The sequence below is a fragment of the Camarhynchus parvulus genome, chromosome 1, assembly GCF_901933205.1.
Source record: "Camarhynchus parvulus chromosome 1, STF_HiC, whole genome shotgun sequence".
Taxonomy (NCBI): domain Eukaryota; kingdom Metazoa; phylum Chordata; class Aves; order Passeriformes; family Thraupidae; genus Camarhynchus; species Camarhynchus parvulus.
Window position 1 is genome coordinate 50440814 of NC_044571.1, and position 21985 is coordinate 50462798.

Genomic DNA, 21985 nt, shown 5'->3' on the forward strand with positions numbered 1-21985 from the left:
TAAACTAATTTGGTTTGTCGCATCTGGACTACAAAAGGCATGGTTTTGGAGGGCTCTTAGAAATAGATGTCGTGTTAATAGAAGATTGAGAAATGACTATTCCCATTTGGAGCATTGACTCATCCCTTCACAACTTGGTAATTAACTCCCCCAAATAATAGAAAATACTCATTTTCTATAGAGAACTGTCTGGAAATACTTTTTCATGCTCCAGGGTCCTGCTTGATCTATGTAAATGGCTGTTGTGGTGTACTGTTCACTATCCATGTATTGCAGGACAAAGCTGCAAAATAGTATCAGCATTTCTCTGGTTGGGATATTTTTTGTCAGGTTTCAGGACAAAACAATAGAGCTCACAAAGGCACATGCAAAACTAAAGGGTTAGCAAATGTTCACAGCTTCAGGCATCTGTTTTTAAATTGATAGGTTCTTTAAAGCTTCACAGATTCAGAATGTTGAACTAACAGGATTCTATCTTCTTACCATTTTCCTTTTCTCTTCTTCCTAATTGCAACATGTTTTTAGTCTCTTTCTGCAGCTCTTCTTGCTTCCAATTTCCCAAAACTGTCTACTGTTTTGACTTCTTCATTCCTGTGTTTCCACCACCCCAGGCAAACCTCACACAGCCTGCATTTGCTCCTTAAAGCTGAATGAGAATTTGAGTGTCTGGGTGCACGAGGAGTCAAAATGTGCCCATACTTTAGGCCAAGAGTTTCTTAAACACTTAAACTCAAGTGCTCGCACGGAGACAGAAGTGTCCGAGTCAGAATGGTTGAGTGTTTGATTTCAGCTCCACTGCAATCCAGTCTTGAAGTGCAGATAGATAGATAGATAGATAGATAGATAGATAGATAGATAGATAGATAGATAGATAGATAGAGATATATATATGCACTGCAATTAAGTTCTTCCAGTTTTGTCCACCTCCTCGCACACTGCTCTTTGGGTTGCCCTGCTGAGGCCCACCTCTTCTCTGTTGGTTGCACTGAGGGTTTAGCCATGAGTGCTCAAGCTCTCATCAGGCAAAGCTGGTGTGGGATAGCTGACACCAGCTTCTCAGCTTGTAGCAATTCTGCTCCTGCTGGTCCTTTCTCTGTCATTTGAAATCTTGGGTCTTCTGGTTTTGACAAACTCAGTGGTTAGTCTTCATGTCTGGGATGACACCAAAAAACAGGTTAAGAATTAGTATATGAAGGAATTTTTTTCCTAGCATTTGAGCATGCACAGATAATGTGGCTGTTTTAAGAGAAAAGCAGTAGTACTGTTCTTTCCCTAAAAATTAGACTTGTGTAAAATGTTGATTAACCTTAATGAACAATTATCTTTCACAGTTGTCTTTACAGCAGCCTTTTTAAGGTGTGTGTGAGTGAATGTCTTCACATTAACACTACTTTGGCTGTTTTTTTCTTTCTTACACTAAATGTATATATTTGATTGAAAACAACAAGAGGTTCTCTTAGGTTGAGCTTGTAAGAGTGATTCTCCTTCAGAGGAGTAAATACCTTGCAAGGAATGTCGTCAGTCCTGTCTCTTTCACATAACTTCATGAGGGCTGGGTAGGCAGGACTCACTTAGGAGGGATGCTGCAAGCAACATGTGGGAACTCCAGCTGAGTGATCTGCACCCATATCCTTCTGTCACCTGACTTTCATTTCTTACCTGAAATGGTACTGTTTTAATGGATGAACTAAAAAAACTCTTTCCAGTATTTCTCGTGCAAACCATCCCTTTCTGCATTGGGTTCTCTGTTTTTTGCTGGGGTGAGGAAGATCTAGAATTCTGTATAACAAGGGGAAGGATTTCATAGATATCTTTAATATCATTATTAGTGATCTGGACAAAGGGATCAAGTGCACCCTTAGTAAGTTTGCAGATGACACCAGGTTGGGAAGTGTTGATCTGCTGGAGGGTGGGAAAGCTCTGCAGAGGAATCTGGACAGGCTGGATCAATGGGCTGAGGCCAGTTGTGTGAGAGTCAACAAGACCAAGTGCTGGATCCTGCACTTGGGTCACAACATCCCCAGGCAGCACTGCAGGCTGGGGGAAGAGAGGCTGGAAAGCTGTCCATCAGAAAAGGATCTGGGGATGCTGATCAACATGAGCTGCTGAACATGAGCCGAGCAGAGTGCCCCGTGGCTGAGAAGGCCAATGGCATCCTGGCCTGTATCAGCAAGAGAGTGGCCAGTAGGGCCAGGGCAGTGATTGTGCCCCCACACTTGATACTCACAAGATGAGGCCACACCTTGAATCCTGTGTTAAATTTTGTCCTTCTCACTAGAAGAAGGACATTGAGCTGCTGGAGTGTGTCCAGAGAAGGACAGTGGAGCTGGTGGGGGGTGTGGGTGCAAGTCTTAGGAGGAATGACTTAGAGAAGTGGGGCTTCTTAGCCTGGTGAAAGAGAGGGTCAGGGGTATCTTTTTGCTTTCTACAAATACCTGAAAGGAAGTTGTCGCAAGGTGTGGGTCAGTCTCTTCTCCCAGATAACAAGTGATAGGGCAAAAGGAAGTGGCCTCCAGTTACACCAAGGTTGCACCAAGGTAGGTTTAGATTCAATATCAGGAAAAAATTCCTCACCCTGGTTGTCCAATGAAGTAGTTGAGTCTCCATCCCTGAAGATGTTTAGAATTTCAGATGTTTGTAAGTAAGAATCCAGAGCCCAAGAAATATTTGTTGTCTGAAAGTGTCTGTGGCCAAAGAAGCCAACTGAGGTGGTATCTGGTGAACAAGAGAGTTTATGTGTGTTGAGGGATGGGCAGGACAAGCACTGCACTTGGAGAACGTTGATGCAGTATGATGGGAGCCTTGGAATCAACCTGCCAAGTTGGATGAGGGTGCTGCTATATTTGTACAGCACTCTGCACCAACTGTTTGTGGCAAGAATATCTATGTAAGACAGTTTGGTGGCAAATTGGAGTGCATTTTGTAGGACTGTGTCATTGGCAGGAGTGTGCATCCCACCATCTGCCATGTAGCTTGTGCCTCCCTGTCCAGCTCACAGCAGCTGCTGGATTTGAGGTGCCCAACACTGTGGCCACCTGGTGGCAATGAGCACTATTTGGTGCTCTGTGCTTGGCTGGAGAGAACAAAATTATCTAGGCTGAGCTGCTGCTGGTGCAACTACAGCTTGTGGCCACAGCCCTGATTGCTGGGTTCTCCTCACAGCGACTGTTTCCCACCCCCATCTGACATCAAAACTGCAACACAGCCCAGATGGTGCGCAGAAGGTACCAACCCAAGGAGCTCAAATGTTGCTGACAACCTCACTGACATGACATGCTGGTGTCTGTACAGCACTCAGTTTCCTTACAGAGGCCATTTCAGCTGGATTTTTCAGGGCTGTTTGAACTTTGTGATGATACTCTTACTTGGGAATTTTCTTTTGAAACCAAGGGCTCTCTGCAAAGCATTTATTGACTTTTGAAGAGACGCAAGGAGGGAGGTTCTGCCTACGAAAAGGCGAGTGTTGCGTCACTGGTTCATATAATTGAAATAGTTCCCTGCAAGCTGCTCATGATTCATATGAGATAATAAATAACTGAAGAATGATTATGCCTAACAAAGGAAACAGTTGTTGCAGAGATGCCCGTTTGTTGTCCAGGTTGTGATTAGCTGGTTTCAGAAGGGGAAGTAAAATTTTAGACACACAAAAGGAAGATAAATACAGACCTCATACGGTTTCCTTTCCTCAGTTTTGGTTTATGCTGAACTATGGGATCGAGGTAACTGGCGAGAGCATTTCTATAGACACTGAAGGTGAGTGATAGAAGTCACAAAGAAGTATAGCCTAAAAACATGGCCAGAATGGAATTTTAAACAGTTTGTGCCTTATGCAAGCACAAAATCCAGTTTGGCTGTATTAATCTTCTTCTCTGACATGATACAACATCATTCTTACCCTTAAATATAAAGCAAGATGGTGGGATTTTCCAAAAATCTACATTAGCCCAAATCTGAGCTCACTAAAGTAAATGGATATTTATGAACAGGGTTGTGCAAGTCCAGTGGGTAAGTACATTTAAAAATTGTACACATCTTATGCAAAATTATTTTTACCGGAAGTAAGTGCAGTAAATAAAGATGAGGTTTTGCAGACCGAATTTTTATGTTTCATTTGGAAATTGTAGTTGATTTTTACCATTAAGAAATGTCTCAGAATGCTGTTTACACAAATAATCAAAAACCTTCATAAACATCGTAGAATAATGGGAAGTCTGTGTCAGCCCATGGTAAATTGCAGAAATATCAGGTAATCTGGTCATTTGGGGAGAAAGTGCAGCCTGAGAGGATGAGGTTTGCAAACTTGTATGGTAAATATGAGAATAATTGCACAGCCTTCTGTCCTGATGTTAATACTCACATCACCCCTGCAAGGTAGAATCTATATTATTGCCTTAATCCTGTTGATTTTCTTAGTCATGTGAATGCCACGGGAATGATAAATGTCAAGGCTCTTTTCCTTGTATTCAGCAGATCCAGTACCTCATAATTGTGTAATTTGGCCTAAAGCAACCCCTAGGCAGTGCGTGTTCACGGGAAACGTGCAGAGGGGATTGTGGGGATTAATGGCAACAAGGGGAAAGTCACAACCTGTTTTTCCCCCTTCCCCTCTTTCTTTTGTTTCTCCCAGGAGAAAAACCCTACAAATGTACCTGGGAAGGCTGCACCTGGAAGTTTGCTCGATCCGATGAACTGACGAGGCATTACCGCAAGCACACGGGAGTGAAGCCATTCAAGTGTGCAGACTGTGACCGCAGCTTCTCCCGCTCGGATCACTTGGCGCTCCACCGCCGCAGGCACATGCTGGTTTGAGAAATGCTACCTGTTCCAGCCGAGTTTAAGAGCTGGGTCTCTTAACTACCCACAGTGAATTCAGCAGGGCTGAATCCCCCTCTACAGTGTTAACAGGCAGGGCTTTCCCTGATGTCTGTAACGAAAAATAATAACAGAATTTCAAAAAGCAGGAAAAGAAGTGCCACTCTTCTCCTCGCCATCTGAAGTTAACTCTGTCTGCCCCTCAGCATGGCTACCCCCTGAAAGTGTCATCACAATCACCTGGGAAATAGCAGCCGAGATGCTACAGGAATGGGCATTATTTTACATGCTGCATCCTTTGACAAAAAAATGTTTATAGCTTGTATGTTTTCTCAGCTGCCAGACATTTTGTTCCTGAAAAATCACTGCTGGTTGGAGTATAGATACCATGAACTGATGATGATGATCATGATGAGAGAAGACCGCTAGATCTGTATGATGCCATCTTTTCCCGTTGTTTTCACTACCATCTGGCCGGTGTCAGCACTGCACCGGAGCTGTGCTACAGACAAGCTGCGTGTGAGTAGGCAAGAAGATTCTGCTGGAGAGGTCCCGCTGCCAGAGCTGGAGGTTTGCTTGATCAGACTTTTGCAATAATGATGGTGGCATTTTAATATCATGCCACAACTTGTCATTATGCCCCAGAGGACACCAGCCATTTAACTTTTTTCTTTTATTTTTTTTTTCCTTCTTTTCTTTCGTCGTCGTCGTTGTTGAAGTCTGTAAAATAAGCAAAGGGCAGCAGCATCTGTGCTGAAATACCATATTAAGTATCTGTATTTTACCATGGAATTATTTAGATCCATTTTCTGATTTGTATAGAAAGAGCCCACCTAAAAACAACTACCCTATTCTCAGTGTGCTGTTTTCTTTCATGCAGGTATCCTCTTCCCCACAACCATTATTTGAACCCAAGGAAATAGTCAGATCTTGTACTTGCTGGTACCAAGGTTAGTGGTATAGCCATTCCTGAGATGGAATTGAATGTATCATCAAAACAAAACAGAGAAGAAATGGCTGCATCTCTTGCAGAGAAAAAGCAATAATGAATAAAATGGCTCTTGTGACAATAATTTACTCCACGCCAACAGAAGTGGGGGGTATGCAGAAACAGCATGTAAGATTTAAGCATTTAAATTAATCTTTTTGCTGGTTCACACTGACCTGCTAGGCGCCACAATTAAGTACTTTTATTTCCTTTAACATAATACTTGTGTCTGGAAAGCAGGAAAGATAAAGGAAAGAGTTGATTGTTGAGGAGGTAGTGGATGAACTGTAAGTAGGACAGAGAAATATGCAGTTGTGCTCTGCAAGACATTAGAGTTCTCCCTGGGAGTTAGGGAATAGCAAGATTTTGCCAGCTGTCTAGTATGATCTAAATGGACCTCTGTATGGGTACCAGTGGCTGCCTCTGCTTGGATTTTCAATCCAAGCCTTTTCAGATTAAATAAAAGGAATTTCTTGATCATTCCCATACAACCCTGTAATTGCAAACCAATTTGTATTAATTGAATTATGTAGGAAAGAGAAAAATTCTTAGTCATCAGTAAATCATGCAAACAGAATAGTGTTTTTCTGTTTTCTTTCCTCAGAAGGATCTGCCTATTCAGCTAAATTTGACAAAGGGGAGGCTTGGTAATATTTTCTAAGTGTTGAGATTTTCATAGCTTAGAGATGAAAGATGTAAACATAAATGTCTTTTGCAATGCATTTAATTATGAATATTTTGTTCCAGGAATTCCAGATTAAATTTGTGATGCCACTTTTTTGTTTTTAAATGTTTGACCATCTCAGCTAATATCAGATTCCTGAAGTAAATGTAGTAATGTTGGGATTCTGGAATCAAGGTAATCTTTAAGAAAAAACAACCCAGAGTACCCATACAGATACAAAAGCAATTACAGTTAATTGAGGATTAATATGACTGGGATTATACTTTATAACAGCATTCACAAGATCCAGAGTTTGATTGTCTTTAAATATCCTTAATATTCCCCAGTATGGATAGTTTATCAGCTCTCTGAAAGAACTTAGAAAAAGCTCAGGCTTCCCACTGCCCAGTCATCAGCAGAGAAACTCAACACAAATTACTCACAGCTGTTGTGGGAAAAATGCTTCTGTCAATTCCCATTGACCATGTTGGTGATCCACTTCCACCAAATCTGGCAACATTCTAAACTCCAAATCAGGCACAGAGCAGGGCTTCTGGATAGACCATGAGGCACTGCAGGGCAGCAGAACTGTGTCTTCATGAGCAGCATTGCTACTGTTGATTTTAAAAACTGGTTGTCAGAGTATTGTATGTGAGGTGCTTCATGGATTATGTCTGAGGTCTGGTTTTTTTGTACTTCAATATCATACCCTTAAATGCATCTGTCATTGTTGGCATTTAGGGAAAGAAGTCAGGTCAGGTAGAACTCCAATGATAAAATTCTTTTCTTGCCCAAGAATATTTTATCAACTAATTATTTGAATAGCAGTAATTCATTTAAAGAACCAATGGCATACAGAATTCCTTTCAAGATCTGTGGGTGTTTTTTTTTTTCTCTCATGGAAAATTAAGTTTGCTCTGTTAGCATTCAGGAGGATGTGATGTTACTCTCAGACATCAGTTGCAGGGTGCAACTGGGAGAGATCAGTGCTCCTCTTTAGGCTTCCCCTGTTGTCAGTGAAGACAGAGAAACTACAGGAGAGATGGAGAGGCCTTTAATTTTAGTGTTCAGCTTTGAAATGTCCGAGCATGTGTATAACAGATCCTGGAGAGGCTCGTCTCCCAAGGCCGAGGTTGGTCTGTATGAATCCCTGGCTTTTCAGCTGGTTGCCTGTTACGAAATGAATTGGAAATACTGGCACAGAAAGAGGGTCTGGTTTTATTCAAAGAACCCCAAAATGTTAGAGGGCTAAAGCAGCAGTAATGCTGAGGGACACAGGCACAGAGTGTGGCAATGGTAGGAGAATGAAGCCAAAAGGTAAAGGAGGGTGTGCTACATTTTGTTATTTCACAGGCAGGAAATACATCCTCAGCCTTCCAGCACATACGCAAAGGCTTCTCGTGCTGCTGTTACCTGTAGATGCATTGCACAACCAGCAGTAGTCCACCACTGGGTTTCAGATACGAAGTATGGTTCTTGATGAGGTTCTCATTCATACCAGCACCTGCAGGCTTTGATTCCAGTTCCTCTATGGGGTTGTTTTCTGGGTTTTGTCCCCTTCAGAAGTATTTTAAGAGAAGTTACTCTGGAGGATGGGGGTGTTTGAATGTGGAGCTGATGTCCTCCAGATCCTCAGTGTGTCTTTGCCTTTATTGGCTGTGGTTCAGACCTGCCAAGTTTCTGTGCTGATGCAAAGACCATGGGAAATTGCTCTGGGTTAGTTTCCTCAAAAATCCTGGTACCCCACCACAGGTCGGTGACATTTCATGGCTGTGGCAAAGGCTTACATCATGTGTAGCATGCAGAAATACCAAAACTCATCCTGACACAATTCACTAGGACCATCTTAATTGAGCAGTTGGGATACACAAACATAGAGTGTCCCATTCCTTCAGAAAGACAAGAGATTTCAATCCACCATGCCATGACATGGCATGTTACAGCTTGCAAGGGAAATTATGCCATGAAGTGTCAGATTTCATGTATTTTCAAAAGTTCTAAATGGATTTGTCAGGAAACCTCAGGAGCCAGCGTTATAGGAAAATGTAACGAGCAAACAGCTTTGATACTAAACTTTTAAAATTTTTAATTGTGTCATTATTTTTTAAGCACCCTTTATATTCAGCACTGTAAAATTGGCTCATTGCAACAGCAGTTTTTACTTGGGGATGAAAATGCAGTATTCCTTGTTCTCTCTCATGCTTGCATAATTAATTAAATAGATTTAGACTGACTTGATTATTTGCTGGATTAATGTGTAAAATTAACAGTGTTGAAAATTACATCAGTGATGTTGATGTTTGGGTAAACTTGCAGTGCACAGCATGGACAAATAGCTGGACAGCCTTTCTCCCCTTTAATAAAGAGAATAGCAGTGATCATAAGCCTATTTTTCCATTAGCCACATTGAAAATGTATTCTAGTTGCCATTTATAAATTTAAATTCTGGTAATAAATGCTGTTTGATATAAAAAAATCTCTTCTTCCTTTATTGAAGGTGGATACTTCAAAGTCAGAGTAGTTGTGACTAACAATATACCACTTACTTTTTAGTTTGAATTTGAGTTTGGAAAGGTCATTGTGTGAAACTGTGTCTTCCACAGCAGTCAAGTCTTAAGATCGTTCAGTAAATCCATGCTACTCCCACATGCTTATCCTTACACTCTTGCATATGATCCCCAAAACTTCCAAGTGTCTCTACCCATGTGCAGGTAATAAACAAGTTTATTTAAAATCAAAATTTAGGGAAAAAAAAAACAAAAACAAAACAAAAAAGAACAGAAAAGGAAGAATTTTAGGCAAACACCATTACAGAAAATACTACCTTAAGAAACCAGCTTATTGTGTTATGCCTTTCCCTGTGATACGTGACTGGAGAATTGCACAAAGAAATTGTTGTATTTTCACAGTTTTGCTATAGCATAGCAGTTGCTATGTAATGTATGCTTATGAAGTAATGCCCACTGGAACATTGAAAAGGCTTAAATTCTCCACAATAAATCAGGTTTTGGCATAAAAATGTAGCTGTAAGAATACTGCATCTTTAGAAATCAAAGTAACTTGAAAGTATTTTACTATACTTGTAACAGTTAAAGTATTCTGTAATACATGTGATAATGGAAAAGTATTTTCAAACTCAGAGTTTTACATGGGGTGTTAAATAGCTGAAATGAAATACATTTTTAAACAATCCTTACCTTCAGTTTTCATTGGAAGACTGTTAGGATAATGCTTTGCAAAGCTAAAACACAAAACACAAGAAGTAAATTGTTCTGTTTTATCAGAGTGTGTTTTCTCTGCAAAATGGAGTGGCCACTTCTTTGCTGTTTTGCAGATGGTGTGTGATATAGCAAAGTTATACTGAGTCCTTCCGTGTCAATAAGTCAATGCTCAATGTCTTTGACTGAATAAAGGAAAAAAACACTTAAACAAAATGAAAACCATGTGAAAGGTTTGTCGGTTTGTGATTTCTTTTTTCCTTCTGGCATTTTACAATGAACTGCAGATACAGGAATGGCAAACACTCACATGATTTTATTTCTTCTTGTATTTCCCCAACTGCAGTGCATCCTGATTAAAGGTTGCAGAACTGAAATAGGCAGCTGCTTTTTGCTGATTCCAGGGGAGTTTAGTCTTCTAGGTGCAGTAACATGTCAAGAATATCCATTGTAGCAGGACAGTTCTGACATTTAAAATACACATACACTTCAGTGAGATAGCCTGAAATCTATTTTAGAGGTGAAACAGAAACTGAAAGTGCCTGTAATTAGAACTGATGGGATGTTCCTATACTTTTACACAGCAATAACTTAATGGGATTCTGTTAGCAGTAAGGTGAAAATGAAATTTTACTTGGAGAACAATAATGCAGCACAGAAACAAACACAAAGTGCCATTTGTATGTTCACATGTTGAAATACTGTGTTAGAGGTTTTAGTTATTTTCTCAGATAACATCTGTCATATATTTGTAAGAAGAAAATAAATTTTAGTTTACAAATTACTCGTAGCTGTACCGATTCTCAGTAGGTGTGATTGGAAGTTGTTGTCAGAGCAGTGTTTTAGGGGATTTCTTCCCAATTTATGTTGGATATGCCCGTGTATCCAGGGTATTCTCTAGTGAAGTAATCCAAAACCAGCAATAAGCCCAATGGAGCTTTTTTTTTCTAGGGAATATGAAAGAACAGGGATTCTCTTGAAAAATCTTCTGCATTGAACTCTGGAAACACAAGAGTTCACCTTATGTCTCCTTTCTCTTCATCATGTAATGCTCATAGTATTTAATATCATCTTGGTTGACTTCATAAGTGGACAAAATATATCACTTTGCTTTCTTTTGGGGACAAATGAGTGAAAAAATTGGGGACTGTCTGTCTAGAGACTATTTGAATAGCAAACAAGAAGTCAATATTCCTAAAATGAAGTATGGAGATTTTTATATTGAGTGGCCTAAACATTTGCATCAGTAGAGTAATTGATCTTACCAGAAAATGGCCAGCTGTGACTCTTGCACTCTTATTTTTTCTCCGTTTTTTTTGTAAATATTAACTACTGCTAATGGATTCTAAAAATAGCAGTGTAAGGCCAGCCCTCATTCTTCTTCTATTTTTAAAAATTAATTTATTGGAAATCAAAATGTAACTGGTTGTCCTGATGCCTTTGCCAAGGAAGATTCCTTTCCATCCTCTGAATTTCTACCTGTCATTTATCCAGGCATAATTTTGTATTTAAGAAATCCTGCATTTTGTTTAGACTTCTGCTGCCATCAGTGGGTTGCTGCTGGAGTCTCACTGAGGCTCATACACAGATGAAAGTGCAGGTCCAAAACCAATCCCCCCTTCCAAAAAAAAAGGTGCACATGGAGACACATGTAACTATTAGGTATTCATGCACGAGTTAATTACGTGACAAGGTTGCTCATTCAGTAACAAATTTAAATGTTAACCACTGGCAGAAATAATCCCATCAGAACATGCCTATTCTGTTGTCCTGAGCTTATCTCCAGATATTAAGCCCATAAAAGAATACAACTCATGCTGGGGATTTCGGAGAACACCAGTGAATGTGTCGTCAGAAGGACAAAGGAATTTAGTTTCTTACCCAGTACCTGAGCCCTTCTTGGAGAGGAGTGCTCTGTTCTTCGTTCTGGAGCAACAGCACTGCGAGGGGGCACCCTTAGAAAGATGCCGTGTTGGAAGGCTTGGCTGATTCCACTCTGCATGTGTTAGTTCTTTGGTAGGAAAGGGCACCTTGTCTTCACCATCTCAAAATGAGACTGGTTTTTTCCCTTCATTCTAAAAAGCAAACTCTGAGTAAGGATTCTTCTTTTTTTGGTTTGTTTTTTTAGTCTGTTTTGTTTTGATTTTACTTTTTTGGGGCTTTTTTGTTTTATTTGGGTTTGGGGGTTTTTTGGGGTTTTTTTGGTTTTTTGGGGTTTTTTTTATGTGCTTTGCAAGCATTATTCTATAGCAGCTCTTGTTCACTGACTTTGAATTATGAAATAATTACCCTTGTGGTAACTTTTACATTATTCAATACAGAGTTTTTCAGTCCTCCAGAGAAACAAAACTAGGCATGTGAATTTTAGCTATTACAAAAACAAGAATACAAAAAATTACTTGAGATCCTATTGTCCATATGAATGAGCTGCAACATCTTTCCCAATTCAGAGTCAGAAGTTTCAATGAGCCAAGGTGCTCTCAGGAGCAAAAGAAGAGGTGGTTCACACATTGACTTGCTAAACCCTGCTCTGTGCTGTGACCTCAGCATATGAAAACATGAATTCAGTGTCTGATACGGGACCACAGGCGATGGCTTTGATGGATTGTCATAAGCATCAACCATGAAATACACAAATAGGTTCAGATACCACTTTTCTCCCTCTCCCTGCCTTTCTAGGTATAAAAGAGCTTTGGAAAGACAGCTTCAGCCACCTCTTCATGGCTGAACTAACGTTTTTCATGATTCGGAGCTGTTGTTGTCATTTCTGGTTTCAGACTTTTTCACTGCCACATTTCCATGTTAAAAAAACCCGCATGGTTTATTTCTCTCCTGATTGTCTTATACATGGCTTCCTTGGTAATGTAAGTTCTTCACTGAACACCTACACAATATGCTCTCTTGACCTTCTGTCTGTCCTTACCAAGTTGTATTTCTCATTTGCGCATTTGTAGAATATACACTGAGATAGTAATGAATTACTTAAGTTTCATGTACCATCAGCTTTAAGACCTTCAACCCACACACAGGCACATGCATTTCATACACATCAAGGGAAAGAGAGATTTGGACACTGCTATCAACATGTGGGGTCAAAAATACCATTAAATCAGAAAGTTCTTTCAGCTGTGTTCAGGAAAAAACAACAATACTGAAAAATATCATTCTTGGCCAAGTTGCTTATGGATGAAGCAAATTCCCCCATGATGTTATTTGAATGAAAACCTAAGGATGGGATTGTATTTGGCCCCAAATTGTTCCTTCTAATCAGGTCATTACTGTTGTATGCACCAATGAGTGTTTATTTGATCCTCCTGTGTAAAAATACAAAAACATCCCGTAGTTTACCAAGCGATTCATTTGGGACTGAAGCTTCACAGCAATGGAATTAGTGTGTACAGCACCTGTCTTTTTCCTAGATCAGATGGAAAAGGGAGGGCCATTATCAGTAACCCCATAGAGATAGTAGTGTCAATAGAGCTCCTACATTTAAAAGGAATAAAAATACCAGTGCTAGCAGGCAAACATATTAGTTTTTTAGACTTTCTTTTGCCTTCTTTTCAAAAGCTTTTAAATACAAAGATTACTTTTCTTCAAAACTTAAAGTAAACTTCTGAAGATCTAATTTCCCAATAGTTTCCTCTGCATTTATATACTATGTAGTGTTTAGGCAATGCCTATGTTATAAGTTTATTAATATTATGTAAGTGTTGTTCTTGTATTTATGTATAGTGTATGTATTGTAAATATACTCAGAGCTTTTTTTCCTCTTACTGTAAAAAGGTGATTTTTGCCCTATGATAATGTAAAGGGAGTCCCCTAATGAAATTCTGTCAGAGGATGATTATTCCACTCTATTCTCAAAGATTTAAATGAACAAGTGTTATCGTTTTAAATGGTGTCTCAGACATATTTTGTTGGTGCATTGCTTTTCTGTATTCAACTTTCCTATGACTTGAGCTGTGAATTGAAATAGAGTTTAAACCTTTAAATGTATGCATTTGTACAATTATCTGAATGGAGGCATGAAGGTTAAATAAAGCATTTTGTATGGAACAAACCCCTAATTATTACTGTGGATGACTCAAAGCTTCTGGAATACCTAGATACTAACTTTTTAAAATTAAATCTTTGTTTTCTATAAACATATAGTGATTTTTTAGTGGAATGTTTGCTTAAGAAATGGATTTTACTTGCGTTTCTGATTTTTTAAAAGCCACCATAGAGACTAGACATTCTTTCTCCTTTCACAGAATTTGTGCATCTGTGGCAAAGCTGGAACAAATAAAATAGCACTCAGCAGTATAAACAAAAATGTCCCGGGATGATATAAAAATATTTTGCATTACTATACAATCTGAATTCCCCAAGTACTTTAAAAGGGGAGCTCTTTACTTCTACCCCTCTCCTTTCCCTGTGTGTGGGGAGGCTGGTGCAGCCAGGAGAGGGTTTGTTCCCTGTGTGCCCCTGAAGTGAAGGAACAGCTGCTGGAGGAGGGCAGTGCCACACTGGAAATTGCAAGTTCATACCTGGTTGAAGAGAGCTGGTATTTGCAATTGCTCCTAGGGACACTCTGAGGCCTGTTGGCTTGTCCCTTGTGTCTGGCCCTTCCATAAAAAAGCTTCCTTTATGTTTGAGCCAGTCTAGGACAACTGGATGTAAAGTCAGAGGCTTGGAGCCACACAGCACCCTTATTGGTGAAATTTCTCCTTAAAATAGTTTTCCCCTTCCCCTGAATTCCCATCGGCTTACTTTTAACTAATATGATAATTTATCTACTAAAAGCCACAGTATTACTTGGTTACAGGCAGAGAAATGAGTAAACAAAGTGATTTGGAGACCTTTGAGCCTAATGAAGAGATGTTTCTCAACCAAATCTGTGCTATAACAGATCTTCCATCTCTCAAACCAATGATGAATTTAAAAATCAGATAGTTACATTGGCCCTTCCAAAGCACTTCTTCTTTCCACACAATAAGTTGTTTGTTCTTCCTCAGTGTCCTGTGTGTGTTTAATTTCATTTTTCTCCCAAGAGTGACATAAGTATAAAATGCATCACTGCCTGTTTAGTCTGACCTCCTCAGTGAACGCCCACACCGTCCTCTGCCCTGACCCATGCTCTGTTCCTGAAAAGTTATTTCTTCCACTTGCACAAACAACTGCTCAATTGTCCTGTAATCCCTCCCCCTTTTTGTTATTGAACAGTCCACTTGGAATGAAAAGTTGGCACGTTTTGTTAAGCACATCGCACGGGGCACGTCTGGCTCTCCGTGAGCATGACAAGGAGTGGCCGCTGGTAACCACCTTCAACTTTGCACACTGAGTTACTAGATCAGATAAGCACAGTTCCCTCTCTACGTGCAGGAAAAAGTCACATCGGCATCATCCTTGAACCCAGGGAGATTGCCTGCCTCCCAGACTGAGTTCTGGCAGTGCAGACTTTCACCCATGGATTCAGAGTGCAAGTCCCCGTGTCCAGCCTCTAACAGGGAAGTTCATCCATGTGAGAGGTCTGTCTGCTGCATCTGCTCACTGCACTGTGGCCTGGTGGCTTGAGATTTTGGTTGGGAGTGGAAAGGGCAATGCTAGGAGAGAAAAGCATGTTGGTGGTCACCAAGTATTTGTCCTTTCCAAAGTGAAGCCAGCACTGTGGTCCAGGCTGCCACTTAAGTAATTGGTCTCTTCAGCAGTGCCTGCTGTGCACGCTGTGGAAACCTGTCCCTGAACAACCCTCACATCCTAGCAAACCAGACAGAGTTAAACTCTTTAAATAGACAAAGAGCCAAAGACATTTGACTGAAGCTGGAGTGACTCAGTAGTTAAGCAAAAAATGCCACAAATCACAGAATGTTTGGGGTTGGCAGTGACCTCTGGAGGTTGTGTGGTCCAAGCCCGCTGCTCAAACAGGAACACCTAGGGCCAGTTGCCTGGATGGTGTCCAGATGGCTTTTGAGAATCTGCAAGGATGAAGACTCCACAGCCTTGCTAGGCAACTTGTGCCAGGGGTCAGCCACCCTTACACTGAGAAAATGTTTCCTGATATTCATGATACCGCCTGACATTTGGAGTCCCTCCCTCTCACTTGGGCCATCAGGCAGAACAGGCTTTCTGGTTTAAGGTTTTGACCCAGTCTGTAACTGAGTATGGTTTTTATACCCCTGGATATTTTCTGTGAGAGGCCCCAAATAGCAGCAGTAGCCATACCCCTCCTGTTGAAGCGTACCCACAGAGGCATTTACTGCCTCACATACTTGTCCTACCAAAAATATATAGCCCATAATAACTGGGCCTGCCCCTTATAAAGGAATGAATAACCAGATTTAGCCAGTAAGCTGAAACATGTCAATACATTTTGTCCTTTATGTTTTCATTTGTATCTTTGCACAACCTTGCTCACAGGTGCACTGTGCCCTTTCCTGGTTATCTTTCTCATTTGCTGGGGATATTGATCTGTAAAACTTCCTTGTAAAATATTTCAAATAAATTCTTTGTTTTTCTGGGGTGACTTCTCTACACCTGTATTTTTGGGCCTGTGCAGAATATTAACAGACAGAAACTAACAATAAAGTCCAGAAACTACTGCAAAAGCAAACAGTGAAACCAAGACTCTTGCAAAGTGCTATAAATCTCTGCTGAGCTCGGGTTGCTGTTTAATCTTTATATACAGGTACGTCTCAAGGTTATCTGCTCCTGAGGGGTTCTCTGGAGGCTTTTGTGATTTGTCATCCGCTCAGCTTCTTATCAGTCACAGGTATTTCCCCTTGTAACATTTATTATGGGCTCCCCTCTGTGTTTCTTTAAAATGCAATGCCCTGAAGAGGCTCTGGTATGCAGTTTTTGAGGAGTTATTAAATCTCCCTCTCCCATGATCAACTGGATTGTAAATGTGGCACAGGCAACATAGCAGGTGAGCAGCACTGGGGGCTGAGCACCCTCACTGGGACTGGATACAAACCTTAAGCTCTGGAAAGGAGTTTTCTGTCTCCATCTTGCAGTCTCTGGCTAGAAAAGTACAATTAAATACATTAATTGAATACGTTACATATGTAGAAGAGAATCTACTGCAAATAGCATTAATAAAATAACCATTGTGGCAGCTTAGCTTAGAGACTGTGTCTAATTTTGAGGTGGAAGAAATCTCAATATTTTCCACCAGGATGATCATGGCCATCCTGCTGTGCCATTCCATTTCAGCAGAGGCAAATCAAGCCCTGGCTGCTGCAAAAATGTGTCACCATTTCCGAGGAGCTGGCAGACTAGGGAGAGTGACAGTGAAATTCCTTCATCAGCAAGATGACAGGGAACCTCTCTGCTCATGGCCAAGGTTTGGACAGCAGAGGATTTGCTGTGAAATTTCTTCCTCTCCTGTGTCCACAGCCTCATGGAAGTGTGCTGCCCAAAGAGAGGGCTGGCTGATATGGGAGGCAGGATGCAACTGTTCCCCAGCAGATAAAGCTGCTTTAATTCCTCATTTATCCTTAAATACGCTGCTTTGTCTACACTGACATCTGAGTTCTGACTGCTAGCACGTATAGGCATGCAAGAACATGCTTATATCTGCTTAGTACATGTGTATGTGTATTTGTACACGCACACATGCATGCACTGCATGCACCTATGTAGGTGTGCACTGACTAGCTCTTCCTAAAGGTAGTGGGGGCACCAGGAGCACCATGGGGAATATACTTAGGTGCCAGGTGTTCATGTAGGTATGAAACAGATGAGCAGCCATTTTAAAGCTCTTCACTTTGAGGTGCTAGAGCCAAAATGGGTGCCACATCCCTAGAAATGTCACAGGCCATGTTGGATGGGGCTTTGCCCGAGTGGAAAGTGCCCCTTCCCGTGACAAGGCAATTGGAACAAGATGGTCTTTAAGGTGCTTTACAACCCAAACCATTTTATGATTCTATAAAAGGTCAGGGGAGGAGATGAATTCTCAGACTCCTTCTATGCCTATCCCCCTCACCTGAGCTGGTGCTTTAAGAAGTGCTCTAAAGCCCCATGTGCCTCTAGACCTGACCTGTTCTCATCACCCCCTCTACCAGCAGGTGTTCACCCCAAGCCTGGACTGTAAAGAGCATCCCATAGGAGACAGTGTGCCCTCCCCCATGACAGAGTGGTCCAAGGACAGCCTGGGGTCCTGCACACCACACCATCACCTCAGCACCCAGGCATGGACAGAGGCAGGGACAGGAAGGCAGAGGTTTAGCCTCAGTTGTGCTGGGGGGTTTGTCTCACATCCAGGCTGGTGGATGGGTCTGCAGGCAAGGGATGGGAGCAGGAAATGGGAGCTGCTCCTTTGGTGCCCGTCTCTCATGGAGCAAACAGAGGTCTGGTACTTCGCCGCTTGCAGCGGGAAGGAGCTGCATGGAAATTGAAAACCCTGAATTAGCTGAGACTAAATTGATCTCCATCTGTGCAAATTGGTAACATGGCTGTTTCAGTCTGCTGGTGAAGTATGCAATCTGTTTCTGAGGCGTTTTGTGGAAAATTAGAAAAGGCTGGTAGAGGTTTCTGCAGAGCTTTTTTGGTTCTGATTATTCATTTATTTACAAACGATCATTTAGACCATCTGTGGGTTTTCAGTGTAACTGAGAGAAAACTCTGAGCTTCCCAGGACTTTACAAGTGTGCCAAGAAGGCAAGACTGCAAAGGCTTTTGGAGCTAATAAAACAAAGACAGAAAAGCTGCTTGTTGTGATGAGGTGGGGGGAGGAGAACACAGAGCTGGGGCCTTTTTCCTTCCTCAGCCTTGCTTTGTTTCCCATTTTGTTTGACATTTGTAATCAAAGCCTCAGCACCTTTGCTTTAGTTATAATAACTTTACTGTAGCTATTACATGAGCCTCCACAGACGTACACACAGCCCAAGTTTTTAGCCTCCAGCACTGACCACTCCCCAGACAAGATGCTTGTTCCTGTACCACAGTACGTGTGATTCTGCAAGTTTCATTTATCACAAGGCAGCTGTACAGACACAAGAAAAGTACAGCAGGAGCCAGGGGCTCAAGATGAGGTTTGGCACACAGTACATCAACATCAGAAGACTTGTTCCTTCGGCTTTCATCACTAACAACATCTGGGAAGATGAATGTAACTCAGTCACGGTTGCTGCAAATTAAAATGAATTAATAACCTGCCAAGTGTGGGACAGAAGTGCTACATTCATGTGTTTTTGTGGGAAAACTAATGTGGCCCTTTGGGATTGTCAGCTTTACTTTGATTCACATGGATGGCCGTGTACCCATAAACTTCAAGGAGCTTTCAGGGCTTAAAATATTTTCCTTGATTATCCTAGCAGGAAGGGTTTTGGTAGGAAGTAAGGATGGCGTTGATAGCAATTTCATGCTTGAGCTCAACTCAGAGAAATAGTGAGCAAATGTTAGTTCACTGGCTGTAACTTGCAGGAGTGGTGGTGATATCCAGTAGATCAATAGCCACTTATCAAAGGCAAAGTGGATTCCTTGCTACAGGAGTCAGGAATGGCCTGATAAATGTATGAGGGAATATATCTCCTGGATAGCTGGAGAAGAGAAGGCTCCAGGGAGATCCTAGAGCAGTCTTCCAGTATCTTTAGGGCTTACCAGAAAGCTGGGGAGGGACTTTGTAAAAAGTTATATGACAAAGGGTAGTGGCTTTGAACTGAAACAGAGTAGATTAAGTTTAGATATTAGGAAGAAGTTCTTTCCCGTGAGGCTGGTGAGCTACTGGAACAGGTTTCCCAGAGAAGCTGTGATTGCCCCATCCCTGTAAGTGTTCCAAGGACAGGTTGGCTGGGGCTTTGAGCAGCCTGGTCTAGTGAAAGGCGTCCCTGCCCACGGCAGGGGGCTTGGAATTAGGCAATCTTTAAGGTCCCTTCCAACCCAAACTACTCTATGCATCTGTGAAACAAAAACTTTTTACTCTGCAGTAGCTGGAATCTGAGATGGTGCTTTCACGTGTGGAAGGAGCACAGGACACAGAACTTAGGCTTTCACAATATCCTTCTGCAAACATTACTGCTTTTCTCCCAGCCACAGAAAGCACCACCAGGTAACACCAGCCCCTGGCTCCCGCCTGGGTGGCCAAGTCTTACAGCACACTTCTTACCCCAAACAGATTGGTTTTCTGCAGGTCTTGCTGCAGGCCAGGCACAGAGATTCAGCTGGGTCTATCTGAGGTTGTGATCTTTAATTCCTGCCTAGCAGAGAGTGGTGGGGACGCGGTAGAAGGCAAGTAACTACAGTATGAAGAGGTGGGCAGACACCTGTAGTATGAATCAAGGACTAAGGCTGAAGTGAGATGTGAAGTCAGGAAAAGGAATGAGAGGACAAGAGAAAGTATCAATGACCCTGGGGCTGAGATGAAGGTGAGGTATGGTTATACTGGGGTCCTAGGGGCTCATGGTTTGGGGGAAAGAGCATGGCAGCAGCGCTATGACACAAAACACTGCATCAGACAGTGCCAAACATAGCCATTTATACTTTCATTACACTTTTGTCTGTACATCCCACAAAAAGGTGTTTAGAAGTGTCTTGGCAAGCTTTGTAAGAATTACTGAGGCTGGGTGTATTTCTCCTCTTTTACAATATGGTTCCTTATGCCCAAGAGCCAAACTAAACAAATACAGAAACACACACTTAAAAAAAACTTGTACAAAAGCACTCAAAAATCTTAATTGTATCACATTTACTTCCATTTTCATTGGAGAAATAATAAGCATTTTGTATCCCCTGTGAAAATATAGGCCTTCCCATTCTTTTTGCAGTATAAAACCAGTATGTCTAATCACAGTGGGCAAGACCATGAGCCATGATCTTAAAAGTTCAAATCAGCTTTAAGTGAAGCAAATACAGCAAGAGTGGCATTTACTTCTTTAGGACAGGTGTTTTAAGTTTACTGAGGGATTGGAAATTGGGCTGATTCTTGAAAAGCATATATAAAATTACTTTAGGTCTGCCAGAAATGTTTTCGTATTTGAAATCATATTGTAGTCCAGTGTGAGCTCAAACCAAAAATTTTAGGCATTTCTAGTGAACTTTCAGGAAACTTCTTTGCATCTGCCTGGAAATACTGAGCTTTTTCTCTTTTTTTTTTTTCACTGCTAAGTGAAAGTTGACAAGAGTGTGCATTTACTAAGAAACTAAGAAATTTACTGGATTCATAGGGTCCAAATAATTGACACTCATTAGATATTTGAAAACCTGCATGGACTCATTAAGCAGGCATTTAAATGCCTTGGCTGGATCAGTGGAGCTCAGTGAACCACCACATTCTCAAAAGAAACTCTCTTGTGGTGAAAAATTGTTGGCCAGTGCTCATCTCAATGTGAGCAAGTAGACTGTGCAGGCCAAGACTGGCAAACAAACAGGAATCAAGGGCTGATTCCCATGCTTCTCCTGGGCATACTGTCTGCATAAGTGGCAAAGATGCCACAGACTGAACCTACAAAACTGAGGAGTGTGCGTATCATTTTTTTATTCTGGATTTCCATGTAGAGGTACATTGTCATATTTTAAACATGCAGCATCAATAAACTTAAAAAAAAAAAAAAAAAAAATAAAAAGTGGTGGCCCCAGTGCTTGACTGTAGCACAAGCTTGAAGTCTGATGGGTTTATTGTGTATGCTTAACTGCAATGCCAGTGACATATCAGCAGTTTATGGACTGGAAAACAAAGCCATTAAGTTCTTTTGGCACTGTGTTTCTGACAAAAAAGAAGGTCTGAAGAAAGGGAGTTACAAAAATGTGTTTTACACTGGAGGCCCATTAGCTCTATTGATCACAGAAACTGCTCTGCAGCCTCCACCTGCAGTATTGTGTGTGAGGGATTTATTTTATGCTCTGTTCATCACAACAAACAGACCTCCCGAGTAGCAATGTGTGTTCTTATATAAAAGATAATCTGGGGGCTCTGAAGACTTGAAACTCAGATTTGGTCATAATTATTGTAAGGTCACCTAGGAATTCTGGAGAAGTTTGTTTATCGTGATTCCAGCCTGCTAGGTCCAAGAAAATATACTTAATTCAATCCAGGTGACTTTCCATTAAATATAATCTTGTCTTAATTGGTGCCACCTTGACCTCTACTTGTGAAGTCTGTTTTGTGGTCTACAAGTCTAGCTTTAAATGCTCAAACACACATTTCTCCATCTGATTCCCTGTGATTTCATTATGACAACAACACACTTCATACCAGGCTCTCGGTGTGTGTGAAACGCAGGGAAGGTTTAGCAACAAGAACACGTCCAAGCAGGACAGATGTCTTCCTCAGGCTGCAGGCCATGGTGTTCTCTGTTACCTGAGCCCAGCTCAGTTATCACAAAC

General features: G+C 41.3%; 1 protein-coding gene across 3 annotated transcripts in view; it reads left to right on the forward strand.

Annotated features, from left to right (window-relative positions):
- The window catches only part of KLF12 (Kruppel like factor 12), a 234754-nt gene extending 220972 nt beyond the window's left edge, over nt 1-13782 (forward strand). For all 3 annotated transcript variants that reach the window (XM_030965666.1, XM_030965828.1, XM_030965753.1), the window contains one exon: nt 4628-13782. In XM_030965666.1, coding sequence (XP_030821526.1) covers nt 4628-4809 — 182 coding nt within the window. In that variant the 3' untranslated portion in view covers nt 4810-13782. The remainder of the gene's footprint in view (nt 1-4627) is intronic.
- Nucleotides 13783-21985: the final 8203 nt, after the last annotated feature.